The 18,053-nt window shown below is 39.4% G+C and overlaps 2 protein-coding genes across 3 annotated transcripts in view; both read right to left on the bottom strand.

Moving 5' to 3' along the window:
• Window positions 1–781: 781 nt before the first annotated feature.
• kars (lysyl-tRNA synthetase) lies at window positions 782–9,058 on the bottom strand. Of its 2 annotated transcripts, XM_022765386.1 has the most exons (15): window positions 8,989–9,058; window positions 8,064–8,231; window positions 7,574–7,718; window positions 7,306–7,471; window positions 7,112–7,205; window positions 6,390–6,576; window positions 5,665–5,790; window positions 5,280–5,399; window positions 4,880–5,042; window positions 3,009–3,182; window positions 2,656–2,741; window positions 2,467–2,552; window positions 2,255–2,381; window positions 1,969–2,112; window positions 782–1,412 (listed from the first exon to the last, which is right to left on the bottom strand). In XM_022765386.1, exons 2-15 carry the CDS (start codon window positions 8,201–8,203, stop codon window positions 1,338–1,340), a joined length of 1,833 nt encoding a protein of 610 aa, XP_022621107.1. In that variant the 5' UTR covers window positions 8,204–8,231; window positions 8,989–9,058; the 3' UTR covers window positions 782–1,337. The 2 variants fall into 2 exon arrangements, with proteins under 2 accessions (XP_022621107.1, XP_022621108.1); XM_022765387.1 differs by lacking the exon at window positions 8,064–8,231 and having other exon boundaries at window positions 8,989–9,055.
• A 2,856-nt stretch (window positions 9,059–11,914) lies between these two features.
• LOC111236561 (nuclear factor of activated T-cells 5-like) overlaps window positions 11,915–18,053 on the bottom strand; it is a 32,955-nt gene continuing 26,816 nt past the window's right edge. The window contains exons 12-13 of the mRNA XM_022765343.1: window positions 16,118–18,014; window positions 11,915–15,458 (exon numbers count right to left, since the gene is read on the bottom strand). Coding sequence (XP_022621064.1) covers window positions 15,220–15,458; window positions 16,118–18,014 — 2,136 coding nt within the window. The 3' untranslated portion in view covers window positions 11,915–15,219. The remainder of the gene's footprint in view (window positions 15,459–16,117; window positions 18,015–18,053) is intronic.

Genomic DNA, 18,053 nt, shown 5'->3' with positions numbered 1-18,053 from the left:
GTCTGGTTGTCTTCAGCACTCAAAGCAACAAGAGCTTATTACAGTGCCCTCATTGAACTTTTCACAGGTTGAATTTCAACACACCGCAACACCAGAGGAACCAGGCCACGGTAAACAATTTGGTGGAGCATATCCACCTCTTGCTGCAAAAGGAGGCAGCAGAGTTTTGACTATTAGTGAATGTAATCATTTATATCTGGTCATATTCCATCTCATACTTATTTTCTTTCCCAAAATATCTTTGTGGATATTCACTGAACTTGTGCTGCTGAAATGTGACATTTTCAAATTTAAATACATCTGAATTAAGACTAATGAAAAAGTATTGTTAACAGACACATTTAACTATTGTTTTAAAATTTTCTACTTTCTTCTTTCTTGCATTGCTGACTGTAAATGTTAATGTACTCATTTCGTTACAGGGTCGGTATAACTGTAACAGACCCGCTGAGTGGAAGAGTCAAAGATCATTTCCTTCCCAGCAATATGTAAGCTATCACATGATCTTGTATTTATGTATTTACTAATAACACTTATTCATCTCCATAACTGAATCCATTTTTATTGCACTACAACCTTAAGCATTCAAAAGGAAATGAGGGAAACCCAGGCTCAACAAATAATATTTACAGGACAAAAGGATCCATACTATGTTTTGAAATAAAAAAAAGGACTCCTAAAGGGCTTCTGAAATGTGTGTTTATGTAGGGAAAATTGGAACATTTATTTCCTCAGTTTTTTGTTCTGTAGACAGACCTCAAACATCACAAGAGAGTAAAAGTAAAGTAGATTCATATTCACTTTATTCAGATATAACTGTGTTTAAACTTCTTGGTAGAGGAATATTGAATTTGTGGAATCGACCTTGAAAAATATTAGACAAGGAATACAAGCAGACCAGGTAAAAACAGATGGACATACTGAGAAAACTTGAAATATTGGAGGTGCTTGGCCTTTGTTATTATGTGATCTATTAACTGTATTTTGGAGGCCACAATCAAGCACCATTTGAAGTATCTCAAAGTATAATCAGAAATATTTTATCCAGGTCTGCATACAACAGCAGATCACACGACTTCCTGATTTACTACCATCCATGTACTGTCTGGATGACAATGAGGATTAAAATGTCTCCAATGAGGATGCAGCAAAAGTGTAAGAAAAACAAAGAAAAGTCAACTGGAAATGAGACAATATGATTTCCTTTAACTGCAAGGATTCAACTTTTGACAGAGTGACATTGATAAAACACAAACCCCTCAGACTCCACTGATGACCACAGTGAGGTAAAGGCTCCTACTTCATACTGACTCCTGCATAGGGCAGAGGTCATGTCCTCAGACAGAGGTACCCTCAGTGGGCGCTGATGTTTTGTTGTCGTCAGGCTTCATGGCTGGGAAGAGCAGCACCTCCTGTGAACACACAAAACTGTCAGCTGTGGGTGTTGCTAACTACTGAAGAAGGGGTGTAATTATATGCACATCATATGTCGGTCTGAGGCTATTTATTTAGCAGCATCAATAAAAACAGCAAGACTCCAAGCCACAAAATTAAAAAAAAAAAACAAAAACTGAGTGAGATCTTTTTTATTTGATTTGCTGTTTGCATTTTTACAAAAAGGAAAGTTTTCATCTCTCCTGATTCACACTAATAACTAGAAAAACAAGCACAAAGGGCAAAACTGTCATATAATATTTCTGTTTTCTAAATGTGAAAATCCAGAATATAAGATTGTGCTTAAGATGGGAAAACTGACAGCACTGAAGAACTATCCACTATAGAAAGTTTGAACATGTAATGTGTTGACCTGATACTGAATGTAGAACAGTGTCCTATGTTAACCAAGTGTTTCAGCTGCAAAACCTCAAACATGTCACACGGGGAATCAGATCAGAAAATGCTCAGATTGGTCATTTAGGAAGACAATGACAAACAACCTCATTTAGGGAAGACTTTACAACGCTTTACCTTGATGTTGTTGGAGTTGGTCAGGAACATCGTGAGACGATCAATGCCCATTCCCCAGCCAGCAGTTGGTGGTAGACCATACTCTAGTGCTGTGCAGAAGGTCTCATCAATGAACATGGCTTCGTCATCACCCTCAGCTTTGGCCTGAAAAAGATGCATGTCTAATCATTGACATGCACTGACAGACACACTTGCACTGACACAGTAAGGAGCCTGACCCTTTAGATAATTGGACAAAGGAACACAGTAGATGGGGGCAGAAAGTCAGTTTAGGCTTTATACACACCTTGGCTTGCTGCTCAAAAAGCTCTCTCTGTCTAATTGGATCATTCAACTCAGTATAAGCATTGCAGACTTCCTTCTTCATCACAAAGAGCTCAAAACGCTCTGTCAGGCCTTTCTGTGATCTGTGCCTGTAACAATGATGGAATTTCAGTATGAACATGAGCATCGCATTTTTGAATGATACATTTGAAGGTGAAGCAAAGCGTTCCTCACCATTTTGCTAAGGGACTCATGATTTGAGGATGATCACAGATGAATGTGGGGTTGATACAGGTAACCTCAAGGAAATCTCCAACCAGCTGTGGGGAAACAAGTGATTCGTAAAGACCTCAAAAGGTAAAAAAAAAATGGAGAGAAAGCAATAAACTGTACAACAGATGGTGATGTTCATCAATAGAGCACCTTGTCAAGAAGGCGGGCAGTGGTTCTGGGTGGAGGACATTCAACTCCTTTCTGTGAGCAGAGGTCATCAAAGAATTTACGTGTCTCTGGAGACAAAAGTGTGAAAAGACAGATGAAGAGAAATCAGAAATGACTGAAAGTATTACTGAGCCTTATAATATATGTTTAATGAGAAATACAGACATCAAATGAAAAATAAAAACTGGTGAAAGAGAGAGTGATGGAGAACAAATATCACAGGGGCGATGTGGTTTAATTAAAAAAAGAAAAGAAGAGAAAGAAAGAAAAGGACAAAATCTATTGTCATCTTTCAGTCATGTAAAGTCTACGTCTACATTTCTACAGATTCTTACCATCACTGTCGTAACTGTCAGTAGGAGGGAATTTGACTCCCATAATCTTCTCCAGGTCGTGTGTCATGCTCACTCTTCTGAATGGTGGAGTGAAGTCAATCTCATAGGCTTGTCCCTCCGGACCATCAGGGTGATACGTCACCTTGTATCCTCCAGTGATGTGTTTCACCATTCCTGAAGTGAAGAGGGAATCAATGAATTAAGGAGAGCAGTTTTCCCATTTGCTCACTTTGCACTTTTCCTGTACATCCCAAGTATTTGAAAAGTAACAAAACTGAAAGGACATTGAAAAGAAATGGAGCTCTGGCAAATTTATATTTTAAAATATACAATAAATTCCTGTTGCCACCCTCAGTGACAATTTTGTTCTTGTTTCACCTCATCTGATACGACAGGTTCATGCTGCGAAAACAAAACTCCACTGGGTTCCACAGAGACTGTCTTTGCCCTGAATGAGCCTCCGAGACGACACTTTCTCTCGGACTGAGTACTGCCCCGACTAGTTCTACCGATCAAAATTGTTTAGTTTGTACATACAAATATACAAGTGTTTCATTTTCCGATTGAATTTATCTAAATGCATCTCGATTTTCAGTCGATTTTTTGAACAATACAAATTTTAAATGGGCTTTACTCCTTTTAAACATACCCCGAACTGCCCAATCGCGTCTTCTTGAAAACACAAGAAACCTAAAATGTCCAAATATTAACGATACATTAAGATGACACATTTAATGGAGATATTTGGTTTTAACAGCACCCCAAAAAGAGTTAGGTATTGAAATGTCCCCACCACTGAGACGCAGTACAGGAATAAAAAGAAATCAGATTACCACTCTGCCTGTCATGACATGTAATGTGACATTTCACTGTTGAACAGTCAAATTACTGACAGGTGAAGAAGCAAATGACTACAAACCTAGCTGCAGTAATATGGCTGAGCTAAGTGCTCTGTTTTTGTGAACTCAGCAGTGCGGTGCAGATCACAGTAAAGTGCGCCCTGCCCTGTGAGACGGGGGCATACCAAGCGCACTTCTGACATTTTCATGACAAGATTCGCCTGCCACACCTGTGGTGCACTTGGATACAGGACCAATCAGAAGGAATAAATTATCATACATTACAGGTGGGTGTGTTAAAGACTGTGACAGTCATGTCAATCACATTCACCACTTTCATCACATTCTTTACATTTAAACTCAAGGTGAATTAACAATTTTGGACATGTTGAAGATCTTATCGTCATCATGTTTTCCAAGTACAATAGTGCACAATTTTACTTGATGATTGTAATGATCAGTACAATAACCATCTGCAGTTACATATAACTGCCATTTATGCAATGAGAATTTAAAATGTGGCCTAGTTTTTTTATGTTGTAGAATTAGAATTATGCACAACATAACCACAGAAGACTCAGTGCTTATTTTGCAAGAGACTGGTGCTTGTTGCATTAAATGTAACCAGCAAATCTGCTGTGCAAAATTGTGGTTTGACAGTGTACATCATCGCTCCAGTTAGGAACTGGTACCTGCTGCCTTGAGAGAGTCAGCAGAGTAAAGGAAAGGCCTTCAGTATAGACCACCTACTAACTCTTGGGGATTACAGAGCTGGTAAGAATCACTCTGAGCAGGCAAGCAGTGGTCCATGCAAGAAACACTCATTCTTGGCACCAAGTTTGCATTGTGCTACTGGATAAGCACCACCACACCGTCTAATGTGCCTCTCTACTTACTAGGGCTCACAGCAAGTCACCAACATATCAAAGCATTGCAGTCAAGGAAACATCAGTATGCTGCAGGAAAATACCAGTTCGGATACACTGCATTCTGCACCGGCACAAAAATAGAGCCCTGTGCGTTTTCACTTACCTGAAAGTAGTTTCTCTGTGATTTCCATCAGGTCATGGTAATCAGCATATGCCATGTAGAATTCACAGGTGGTGAACTCTGGATTATGAGTAAGATCAATGCCTTCGTTCCTGAACTGACGACCAATCTCATAAACTCTGTCTATTCCACCGACCACAAGCATCTGTGGTAAAGATATGATGTACATTGTAAATATTTAGACATTTGTACAAATCTAACAAGCCCTGTCAATCAAAACCTGAAATGAAGTTGAAGTATAAAAAAAAATCTATGTGTAACTGTACAATATATTACCAGGCCTGACTTAAGATCGATACAACAAATTTACCAAACTATCCACTCTGGAAGTGACTGATACTGAGAGGAATGACTTGAAAGTGATGATTGAAAAGCGTATTACCTTGTGGTAGAGCTCAGGGGCGATCCTCATGAACAGGTTCATATCCAGCTCATTATGGTAAGTAACAAATGGACGGGCCACTGCTCCACCAGGAATAATGTTCATCATTGGCGTCTCAATCTAAAGGATTCAGCAAAGCATGCTTACACACACGGATTTTAATTGCCTCGGTGTAAAATGTACAGATTATTAGAGAAAGCATTCTTTCATTAAATCCCTATTTTGTATAGACCCGGATATACAATTTTCTAAATAAAATGTTTTTGACTCAAGCTAAAGACTTAAGATATACTGATTCATACAATTGATTAGTTGTATGATGTGGTCAAATTGGATGACTCAGTATGCTACAAAACTTTCGAAAACTATGCTACAAACTTCTTACCTCCAAAAATCCCAGCTGGTCCAGGAAGCTGCGGAGGTAGGTGATGATTTTGGCGCGTGTTATAAACTTTTGCCTCACGTAGTCATTGAGAATCAGATCCAAGTAGCGCTGGCGGAATCGTGTTTCCTATGAGAGAAGGATTACACAGTGGTGAGAAAAAACATGCTTCAATATTGGTTATTGAAATGACCTTTTCATGAGTCTTATAATTATGTGTACTCATTTGAGAGTAGAATTTCTGAAAAAGACCACACTTCTTTCAGCTAACATTGTACCAGATAAACTGGAACTTCTCCCTTCAGGTGGAAACTTTTTTTTTGACATTTTGACTTGTCACAGCAGGAAAACACTTATTTCCGCTTATCATATGACGTTATTTACAGCTGTATTTTCTTTTGCTGTACCACTAAGCCATGAATGCGAGGCGGTACATATGATAGAGAGTATAATTATGAAGTCTGTTAACATATACTAAATCCAGTTCAAGCACAAATTCCGTCTCTAGTGCAGATCTTTCACACTGCAGATGCTCATGAAATAATCTGCCCCTGCCATAAACGCATAGCAGATTGTGAGATATAACCACTAATGCTTCTACTTTGTGTTGTCAATATACTTTAGTAAAAATGAAAATCACTCTGTAATTGTGGTATTTACAGAAATGTATTATTTTGTTGCTTTTAGGAACTAACTCACTTGGAATGTCTAATCATGGGGGGCATTACCTTGTCTTTGAGGCCAAAGTGGAGATGGGGCAGCATGTGCAAACAAGGTGACAGCAGGGTCATCTCAATGGGAATGATGCTCAACTCCCCTTTTTTAGTCTTCCCTGGGTTACCGCGGACACCGATGATGTCACCACGGCGCAGTTTGTTATTGATGGCCACAAAGTCTTCCTCAGACTTGTAGCTCCTGGCAGAGGAAAACAAGATATACAAAAATGAAATTACTCCACTCTAAAGTATCCACAGAGAGAAAAACAAATAGCTGGAGGTGTAATGATATAATGCGTAACATTTTACAGTACCAAATGTGATGATATGATTAAATTGACTGAACAATCACATGTGTAAAAAGTACAAAAGTAAATCTGGTGAAAATTAAAATTTTCAGCAAGGTTTGACAGCTGGAGTGGTTTTCCAACAGCCAATGAATTTCCCCAGGAACAACTGGAATTTGTAACATCAAAAAAGCTGATTATAGAACTTCCCAAGAACTCTAGTTTTACTCATCTTCCTCCACACCCACTCCATTATAACTTGTGAACATGAAATATTTCGACTTTAGTGGGAAGCCCTTCAGCTAAGTTCATGCCAACTTAAAGGAATCTGCATTGGTTTGCTGTTGTGATACCTCTAAATATCGCTTCATGTTGTTTAATGCAAAAAACTAGAGTAGACCAAACAAGTATAAAGATGTTTTTTGACCTTGCGTGATCATGGTGTACCTTGAGTTCGCCATAACTTGCAACTTAACGCCTTCACCCCGCAGGTCATAGAAGAGCAGCTTGGCACCAGAAGCCCTCTTGGCATGGACACGACCTGCCAAACGTATATGAAGTTTAACAGGGGCTCTACTGCTGAATTATACAGTATGTATAAAATACTAAATGTGTTTAGGATCATAAAATATTCCTGGTACCTGACACATTGAGAACAACATCTGTCAGCTGGTCTCCAGGCTGTAGATGATTGAATTTCTCAATGAACTCTATGAGCGACAAGTCTACATGGTACTTGTGTGGGTACGGGTCCTCCGCTGTGCCCTTCAGGTCCTGGATGGCCTGGGAGCGAATCTTGAAGTATTGCTACAGTAGAGGGAAACAGATTATTTTATTTACAGAAAAGACAAAAACATTTTGGGTTTAATAAGTAAAGAGTTAAGGTATAATGGCATACAAAAATCTCACATTTGGGTCAAGTGTCTCCTCATCCAGCCCACAGACATTTTGCACTCCCTGGTCATTGGATTCCTTCTTTTGCTCCACCTGGTCTTTCACTTTGGCTTCTTTCTCAGCCGCCTTCTTCTCAGCTTTCATTCGTCTCTTCAGCTCACTGATAAAAACGAAAGGACAAAACAGAAAGTGATGAGTCATAGATTGTATATTAACATTTTTATAATCTAACAACAAATAAAACTGAATAGAGATTTGAATGTAACAACTGCTCACAAATATGATTTCCTACATAACCACACTGTACATTTTATTGTATTCTGGTGTCTGAAATAATAATAATAGTAATAATTAAAAAAAAAAAAAAAATCAAAAAGGGCTTGGCACAATCTACTAATAACAGAGACACACAACAAACAATCATGCAGAAAGGGAAAGGGGACCACATTTGCTCTGATGACAAAAGGTTGGTTGTTTTTCACACTGGAATGGAAAAGCCACCAACCTTTTGTCACCTCTCCATCGGTTCCCGTAAATTTGAGCTGGGACTGCAGCTGTGCGTGGGGATGCACATTTTAACCACTGTCCCCTGACCCCATAGGCATGGCACAGCTGCTGTCTGGCTGCCCTGACCAGACACAGCATGCTGAGCTACCACAGTCAGCAGGCAGACCTGAGAAAATAGACATTTATACAAAGACAGTGTACAGTATATACGGAAAAGGCTGTCTTTGGCCCACCGGTAAGAATTGAACACTGTTGGGCTAATATAACTCTATCAGTCTGTACGAAGACCCTATGGAGGTAAGAGCAAAAATAAAAAGGTTTAAATAAACACTCGTCGAGAATTTGATATAAGTTTAGGTTTGCATTTCTTTCTGTTAGCCAAGCGGGCGTGTCAGAGATAACCTAACATCATTGCTAGCAAGTAAAGGAAGTGAAGAAGAACGAAGGAAAATGCTGTTTGTATCATTCAAAAATTCTTCTGACGCTTGTATGTGTTTAATATTTAAAACAACAAAGTGTTTTGCAACAGCAAAATGCCATAAATAAATATATCACACGTTAAAACTATATCTATCACAATTGAAAGCGAGATCAGCGTGTGGAGGACGTTTCTTTGATGTATTTTGGATCTTGTAGTTTTACTGATTAGTAAAAAGCACTATCGCGAATGACTACAGTTCATGTTCAGAACTACAACTACCAGACACAAACGAACTTGCTCAAGGGATATGTAGGCTTGTCGTGTGCCTCCATATGGAACCCTCATTTCGCTTTCACCCTCTGACCTGATGCAACATCTAGTAATATTGCAAAGCAAATTTCAACGTTCACAATTGTTGAAACAGCTAATTATTTGAGGAAAATAAAACAGTGTATGGGGCTGAGAATGGTATACACGCGATGGAGGAAATGAACAGGCTTACTTTTTGCTGAGTTTCTCTCCGTCCACCGCTGTCACGTCGGCCATGTTCGTAATGCTGCGCGCAGAAAGAACAACTGACGTGCACGCGCCGCAAAAACGCGAGAAGTTGGTGGTGCGTTTGCGGGACTGTCGGATATCAGCCCAACGAAAACAGACACGATACCAGTTTCTAAATTACCCACAACAGTTTTAAGTGCACTGGGAACGAACAACATGCGGTACCCATCCTCGAAATCAGAAAACAGAAATTTTTACAACAGAACTGACTATTCAAGACTGACTGCTGGTGGACCACAAAGGCTGAACTGTTCACTATAGCCATTAAAACAACAGGCCCTTTTTGATATTATAGGCTACTAGTGGGGAACAACATGTAATGTTGAATGTTCATCCTGATGGTGGCACTATAAGAAAGGTCAGGGGGTCATCATAATTCATCCCTAATAATAATTAATCACAGTAAAATTCACACAATACTGACCAAAAGTTTTTGACACAATGGAGTGCTGGTTGGCAAGAAATTTTGACCTGACATAGTAATAATCAAAGATAAACGAGTTAAAAAGACAGATTGATGACTGACTGACACTGGCTTGCTTTAAATCAATAAATACTTCCACATACAACCACATTGCTAAACTGCAGCCTCATGTAAAAGGAGCTTCGATGTTTTATTTGATTTTAGCCTTTAATTTTGCAAAGATCTACATTTAGTCTGTAATGACACACTTATGCACCATAATCTATCAGGAGGACAATCAGTGCGTAAATAAACTGAGTACCTGAACAGAAGTTTTAAGCAGGATATGGTCTGTAGCCAATAGTAAGTTGTATATGAGGAATCGTAGGCACAGCAGTTGGCACATAATTGTCATCATTTGCTTTCAGACTTGAAGGGTCATACTTTTTTCTTTTTTTTTTTTTTCTTAAATAAAGTCAATTAGTAAAGCCAGTAACAGCCTCAGCAAGACACATAGAACACAGAAAGAAAGACATCCAATTAAGTAAAAACACTACAGGTATGAATTTTAAACATTTTGCTGAAATCTTTCCAATGGAAGATATTTGTCGACCTACAGCTTTGGAGGCTTTAAAAACAAGAAAGGTCAATGGGTTAAACATTTACAGATAGCTGAACTGCCCTTCATGTGTTTAATCACTGTTTGGTATTTGCTTTAAGAAATAAAGAGCTATAGACAAGCTGTAATGAAGTATCTGAATTTTCTCTTTGTTAGTTGAAGATCATCAGCCTGCAGTCAAGTGTTCTTATGCAGTAGCTTACAACAAAACATGAAATAAAAGCTCAAAGGCTTAACATTTAAAGTATATATGTTTAATATAGATAGCAGCAAGTTTACAAAAAATTATTTGCAAGAGAATAAAAATGTCCGAACAAAAGCCAAATATATAGAAAGGTGTTTTCTCCCAAGGGTGATTATTTGACAATTGTTCACATAGTTAGAAACAAAAAGGCAAAATTTCCCCCTTGCTATTTCCAGGACTAAACAAAAGCTGTTTACTAGTAGAGTGGTTCTCTTGTGTTCAGAGTGAACAGATTTAAGATGTTACAGAGGTGTGGAGTAAGTATATGGTATTGTAAATTGATAATATAAGACTAACACAGCAATATTAGATAATGTTAGAACAAATTTAGGGACAAATGACACTAAATATTGATGTTTTGTAGAATTTGTCATTCACACCATTTCTAAATTACAAGGCAAACAAATCTAGCATGCATTGATGTTTACTGGTCTGAATAAGAAGATATGTGAGAATGATATGACATCTGGTAACTCAGAAGCCCTGAGAGAAATCAGAAAGACTAGGAACCCCTGCACTAGTAAACAGTAAGCCTGGATATAACACAAACCTCCACATGAACCCTACAAGCAAGAATGGAATAAAGAAGACTGACAAACAATTAGTGACCCTTGTCTCACCAAAAAAAACAAAAACAAAAAAAAAGATGGCTGCTGAGAAGAGAAATTTGGATTTTAACTGAGTAAAAGGTTTAAAAGCAGTTTCAGGCAGCACTCAAAGCATCAGAAAATGTTTCAGCAAGCAACATAAATAATAGAAAGAACATCTATTTTGGTATCTCCTTTATGTTGAAAACAGGAGAGGCTATATAGAAAAATATATATTCAAAAACTAACAGATCTACATTTACAGTATATTAGCTGCATAGCAGTTTCAGAGAAAATTTGTCTGCATCTACATTGTATGACATAAATGCAATGGATACTTCAGTACAAACAAGTTAGATGCATGACAGAAATTGCACAACACATTTATCAACCACAACCACATTTATCTGGTCACTGTTGTGGAGTACTTAAAGCACATTTAAAATCTTATGGCTTAAAACATTCTAGTTAATGAGAACTAATCATCGCGGGTGGGGCCTGCAGCTTGTTAAACAGACAAGAATGGTAAAACATCAATATGGTTGATACTACAACATCTCCTCAGGGCACATGTACGGCATAAACTAGTGTCCAAAGTGACATTTTAGAAAAGAATGAACTGTTTAAACACCTATAATAGCAAACTCAGTTTGTTGATATTTAATTAACTGGTAATGTTAAAAGAAAGCCGCATCTTGTTCTATTGCATGAAACAGAGAAACTTAAGAGTTTGTAGCATCTTGAAAAAAATGAGAACTTTTTCAACAATCCCCCTCTTTTCCATACAATTAGTAATGACAGTATAAAGAGTAACACTCTTATATATTTGCGATCTCCAGTTACATTATAAATACACAAATGAGGAAACTGTAATTCCAAAAAAATGATTACCTCCCCAATATGTGTATAAAAGAACATTCTGGATGTAAGTGAGACATTACAGCCATGCTGTATAATTACATTCAGTACTATATTCATGGTAAGAATACTGAAATTTGTTGGTCCTACTTTAAAGGATTTTTTTTTTGACAGTAAAAGCAGTTAAAAGTTTGGTGCCATTTTTCCCTGCTGTGGTCATAAAGGACTACAGCACCAGCTGTCCAATTACAAGCCTTAAACAAACACATGATATGTACATTAAGGTGTATATTAATTCATCTAAGTCACAAAGGAGTAACTGTGCACAGGAATGTATATATTATTCAGAGTCATCCTGCTGTCATCAGTACAGTTAGAAAATGAAAGATCTGAACACAACTATGATTACGGGAAACAATTTAGATAATAACCAACACACAAATAAATTAGATATGCTTCTCCAAAAAGAGGCGCAGGAACTACACCAATAAAAACTTTGTAAAACAAAAACAAAAACAAAAACAAATAAAATCATAAATACTCAACACTGGAAATCTTAGTTCTTCTATTTCACAAGATGAAGAAAGCCAATCACAGATAGCTCTTTGCTCCAAAGTCACGTTCCTTCAGGAGTAGGGTCCCTTTAAATACCACTCAGACTGCTCAGACACACACACTGTAGTTCCATAAATCACATTAGTCAAGTTTACATAATCTCCATCATAAAACAACAGCTGTTTCTGATTTCAAAGTGTATAAAATGTAACTGTGTTTATGTATTTCTAACAAACTGTACAGAGAAAACAAGACAAGGCATTAAACTGAGCTAATTCTGTCATCATCAGAGACCAGCCCCTTGTTCATGCATACACTTACAGTAAAACTAGCCATGACATGTTTTTTTTTTGTTTGTTTTTTTTTCCAAAACAACACAACAAACAAACAGAAAGAAAAGTGTGACAGCAGGACATTGTGCCTAACAATGACATCTGTATATTTAGGAGGAAAAAAAATAGTCTATGTTTTTCTAAAAAAGTAAAATTGCAAGTAGGAAAAAAAAAAGAAAGAAAAGAAAAGCTTGTGAGCCATAAAACTGGCCTGTCATCAGGATTTATGCAAAGCAAGATTCGAGTCAAACTTTGGTCCTGAGGCCACTGACCAACTGCAGAGGAGAATTAAATCTGTAGACGTTTACAGTTTGCATTTACAAGAAAACATGTAAATGGGCTCTATTCCTGCATGTTAATACCTTAACCCATATGAGATATATATTGTGCAGTTGTAGCCAACAAACTATTGCTTCTCCTCAACATTCACTAAACCCATCACATTAATAAAACTGGTGAAAGGCTCTTTTCTAGCTGGTTTAAGAATACTATTCCAGTTCATGCGTGCCTGACGCAGAATGATGCCATCAAAATGACACTGAAACACATAATGATCTAACCCTTATGACAAATATTATATTAATACACTATATTACATTCTACTCTTGCTACTGTAGTTGTGTAAATAAGAGTTATAGGTCCACTAAAATTACAATATTTGAATAAAAATGTCTTGATCCACATTTTTCCTCATTTGTCCAGATTTTTAAGCTGGTTATCAGGAATAAATAATGCATTAGGTTTGGGGAATGAAAAGTAGTAGTTGTAACCTGGCTGGCGATGAGATGTGCTGATACTGGCTTAAAAGAAATTCTAGTTGAGATATTTTTGCAAGTCTGCTTGACTACAAAGATGTTGCCAGGCAAACACAGGACAGTAATGACAATCATTTCTGATCCAAGTGCATGTCTAAAAATGTGTATTCTTCACTGTAAACAATGAGGAAGAGATGGCTGTCATAAAAAAGCCACCTCTTGCGGGACTGTTCTGTACCCTGGATGAGTTCAGTGGTCACAAAGAACAGCACCATAAAGTGCTGAATATACATGTAAAAAAGAAAATCTCAGCCAGTATTTGTGTTTGTATATTTCTACTGTCACACTTTCTTAAAAAGATGAATCTCTTTGTAATGCATGAAAATGAGAATCTGTTGTAAAAAGTAGCAACCCAACACAGTTTGGTTTTGATGAATACAGACTAAATGTTAGCCTGAACACATGTTTGCATCGTGGAGATGGCAAAGTATCTAATATAGAAAGATATGTTTCACAGCTGGAGGTGACCATCTTCACTACACTGCCACACTGACAGCTGCTCACTGAACTACAAATATTCTTTTATAGGTATTACTGTACCAAACAGGCCTAAACAAGTCTAGACTTAAGTTAGCCAGGTTTTACGTAGATAGCAAAAATTACTACATTACGTTACTTATGAACCTGCTGAGTGCAGTTTCATCCCATTAACGAAAACCTAAGTCACTGTGTGCACCATGTGCATCAGAGACAGCTAGAGTGAATTTATTCATATCAGGTGCAAACTAGCTGCTACAGCATTGAAATAATAAGCACCCACATACGTGATAGACACCTGTTTTCGACTACACACCAGATTAGTGTAGTAAAATGTTTCTATTTATTTCTGTAGCCTGCAGTCTTCTACTTGTTACTTACAATTCCCTGCCTTCTCTCTATCCCTCTGACCTTCTTTCACTACACTTTCTGCACTGTTGCGAAAATCATTTCAAACCATGTCAACAGCGGTTACCTTCAACTTCTTTGACGTATCTAATCATTCATACCAGTCTGTCCAAACTTTCCTGCCATACCGCATACTCCACCCGCCATACAACAAAAACATTACAAAAAAAGTATTGAAGGGAGCACTATATAGTGGAAACCACTAAACACTTTGGACAACACTATAGAAAAAAACAGAAGATTGTGCAGATCACTGACAATCCACTTACAGATATAAACAAAACTTCACAAGTTAAATGAATTCCAAGCCTGGCAAGTTACTGTCCTCTAGAGGGAAAGCTGAAGAAAAGGGCTGAATTCCACCTCTCTCATCAGACAGTAATGACAATTTTTCTCATTGTTGTTCTCATCTGGAGTCCACCTCAATTTTCACGTTTGTTTAAACAATGGGAAGTCAGTCAGTCGTTAAGTTAGTAAGAGACATTGGTTTTTCTTAGTCAACCCGCTCAGCCAAAAAACCCCACACCCAATTCCTAGTTCACTATCTGGATATTCATTTCTCCAGTTTGTCTTTATAAACATTAACATTTATGTCACTTACTATACTGCTATGTCTTTTTGGGAAGAGACTGGCTCAGCAAAGGCCAGCAGAAATGTTTAGCTAGTTCGTTCCTAATAATTCCTCAGTTTCAAATGATGTGTTAGCAGAAAAACATTTGGTGACCAGATATAAGCTCATAATGCTCATTTTCTCTCAAGCTAATTCATTAACGTTTACCTGCATGGAATTTTCAATAGACAACACTTTGACTTTTTACAATTATTCCAAATATTATCAGTAAAAAATAAAAGACAAATCCATGAACCTTTATGAAGGTTAGTATGAACGAGTTAAGTTGCTGCCAGACTCCTGCAGACTGACCAGCAGGTCATCGATCTTCTCCATGTTCTGCGAGGCAGACATGCTGTTCTGCACAGTCCCAGACTGAGACAGGGACTGGCTGAGCAGGGACTGGATGTGTGCGCCACTCTCTCTTTGGTTCTGACCAGACTGGCTGATGGCTATTATCTGATCCGACAGCGTGTTTCCAGGTGTGTTCATCAACTGGCCACATCCTGTGAGGAGGGAACAGATAAGTCAAAATGAGGAGATATTTATTTATTTTCAGTTAATGAGTTTGATGTGCCTGGTTGCTTTGTGATTTTATAAGTTCACACAACACAAAATATGGATTGCGTGTGTTTCAGTCATCAGTTTGGACAATGAATAGTCTAGATATCATAATATTGTCATATAGTGATATGATTCTTCTGAAGTACGAATATTAATTGTCATGAATTCTTACCACATTCATAGAGGACCTAAAAAGCCTTTGAAAAACTTAGAAATAAATGAGTAACTTTACATTTTATTGGACAATGAATTGACAAGTGAATTGTGAAATTTGTGAATCAGTGCAACAATTCAGTTTCTGAGAGAGGATTTAAAGGTTCCCTATCTACTTTCCCATTTCCTAACTCTCTTATCTTTTCTGAGTCACATGAAACTAAATGAACTGATTTTTGGCCACTTGGAGGCAGCAGAAACAAGCTGTAAACACAACAATGACATCACCTTTTAAGTTGATATGGCAAACATTTTCACAAATAGTGTCTACTTATACATTGAGCAGAAATGTTAGCGTTACTTTGGAATGATGCTTTTGGCCACCTGACAAATTTCATTGTCATCTCAACAGTGTCAAGGACGTACACCTAGGCTATCAATTTCTTACCATTCTGAATCCCAAAAAGGAACAGGCCAGGTTGTTGAGGCTGGCTGGGTTGACTGATGCTCCCACTCACAGCAGTTTGAAAGAGAGTTCCTGGCTGTTGAACGGGGGATGAGGTGGTCGTCTGTAGGTTTGCCACACCGTTCTGTGAGGCAAATATGGCTGACTGCGTGAGCTCTTGAGCTAGTCCCCCCTGCAGAGAAGCCATATTGGACTGAGGCATGAAGAGGCCTACAGGCTGCTCCTGCCGGTTGTTTGAGCTGCTGCCCAGCTGCATAGGCTGTTGCCCCTGAAACATGACTTGCTGTCTTGGGTCGTTGGGGTTCCCTAATGCCATGGGCTCAGAGCGATCCTGCTGGGTTACTGTCACCATACTGGCTTGGGAAAAAAGCAGAGAGGGGTTTTGGGGCTCTTGAGGAACTAGACTGCTGCTGGTCAAAGGAGGCATCTGGCCCTGGCTGCTGAACAGAAGGCTGGAGGCCTGGTCTGGTGTGGAAAGGGTGTTGTTGCAAAACAGCAGGCCAGCCTGCTGTTGCTGCTGCTGGCCTGGAGAGAGTGTGTTTGCAGATGGATGTGGGGAGATGTTTTGAAACAGGGAAGCCTGTTGGGTTGGCTGTGTGTGGGGCTGAGGCTGGGAGGGCTGCTGCTGCTCCATTGGACTTCTCTGCTGGATTGGGGAGAGCTGGGTCTGAGCCTGAAATACAGATTGTGGTTCAGGGGCAGGGGGTTGCAGAGCACTGAGGAAGGCCAGTTGCTGCTGCTGCTGCTGCTGCTGTTGTTGTTGTTGTTGTTGCTGTTGTTGTTGTTGTTGTTGTTGTTGCTGCTGCTGTTGCTGAGAGCTGCTGGTTGTAAGCTGAGTGGGCAGGGAGGTCTGGGGGAGGAAAAGTCCAGGGGTTGAGGGTTGTTGCTCTGGAGACTGTAGTACTGTCATGGTGTTTTGGAAGAGAGCGGCCTGGACCTGCTCCTGAGACGCTTTCTGAAAAAGAGCCCCCTGTGGATCTTGTGTCTCAGCCAAAGAGCTTGGATTGTGGAACATGGGTGGTGAAGGGTGAGAGGGTGTCTGCTGAAGGAAGTTGGTCTGAATAGAAAGTAGGTCATTTGCCTGCTGAAAGAGAGCTGCTTGTTGCTGCTGTTGCTGTTGTTGCTGCTGCTGCTGCTGCTGCTGTTGGGCCTGCTGGAAGAGAGATCCCTGGTTTGGCACCACTCCTTGTGATGAGCCTTGCTGTTCTGCATTCTTGCCCTGGGAGGCATCCTGAAACATGCCACACTGCATCTGAATCTGTGACTGGAAAAGCTGCTGCTGTAAATTCTCCAACACCTGTTGCTGCTGCTGCTGCTGCTGCTGCTGCTGCTGCTGTTGCTGTTGAAGCTGTTGTTGCTGCATCTGTTGCTGTTGTTGCTGCTGAATTTGCTGTTTTTGGATCTGTTGTTGGTGCTGGATGTGTTGCTGCTGCTGTTTGGCCATTGAGTTGTCAGACTGTAGTGGTAAACTACAGAACCCCTTGGCTTTTAGCTGTCTCACTGCCTCCTCCAGCTGAGCCACTTCATCTGGAGGAAACAGCGGCAGCTGCTGCTGCTGGGGTGCGGGTTCACCACACAGCCTCCCAACAGCTCCAGAGCCACTGCCTGGCCTCTCCTGCCTGAGGCCTTCTCTGGGCTCCAGGAGGAACTGCTGTGAGCCTTGCTGCAGAAGGGAGTCTGCAGGCACAGAGAATGAACTGGTGGCAGCAATGTCCTGTTTCTGGATGGTGCTTAAGGGTTCAGTGTTGGTAAAAACAGGAGCCTGGCTTTTGTCAGGGTCACTTGCAGGCTGAGACAGGTTGTTGGAGAATGGTCTGTTTTTATTTAGATGTCCTGCAGTCATGTCTGGGTTCTGCTGGGCTGGACACAGGTCACCAGTCTGCTAGAAACACAAAATAAAAGGTGCTTTATTTTTGTC

This window comes from Seriola dumerili, unplaced genomic scaffold (assembly GCF_002260705.1).
Source record: "Seriola dumerili isolate Sdu_G_001 unplaced genomic scaffold, Sdu_1.0 BDQW01000674.1, whole genome shotgun sequence".
NCBI lineage: Eukaryota > Metazoa > Chordata > Actinopteri > Carangiformes > Carangidae > Seriola > Seriola dumerili.
Note: the sequence above shows the minus strand (reverse complement) of the source record. Positions and strands in the feature narration are given on the sequence as shown.

Bases quoted from the DNA above. Each gene is read 5' to 3' on its own strand.
- kars (XM_022765386.1), bottom strand. From the start codon at position 8,203: ATGCTGTGTCTGGTCAGGGCAGCCAGACAGCAGCTGTGCCATGCCTAT. The intron at 2,742-3,008 runs GTAAGAATCTGT...TTTTGTCTCCAG, and splicing joins TGACAGTTACGACAGTGATG to AGACACGTAAATTCTTTGAT. The intron at 2,553-2,655 runs GTGCTCTATTGA...GTTTCCCCACAG, and splicing joins CTGCCCGCCTTCTTGACAAG to CTGGTTGGAGATTTCCTTGA.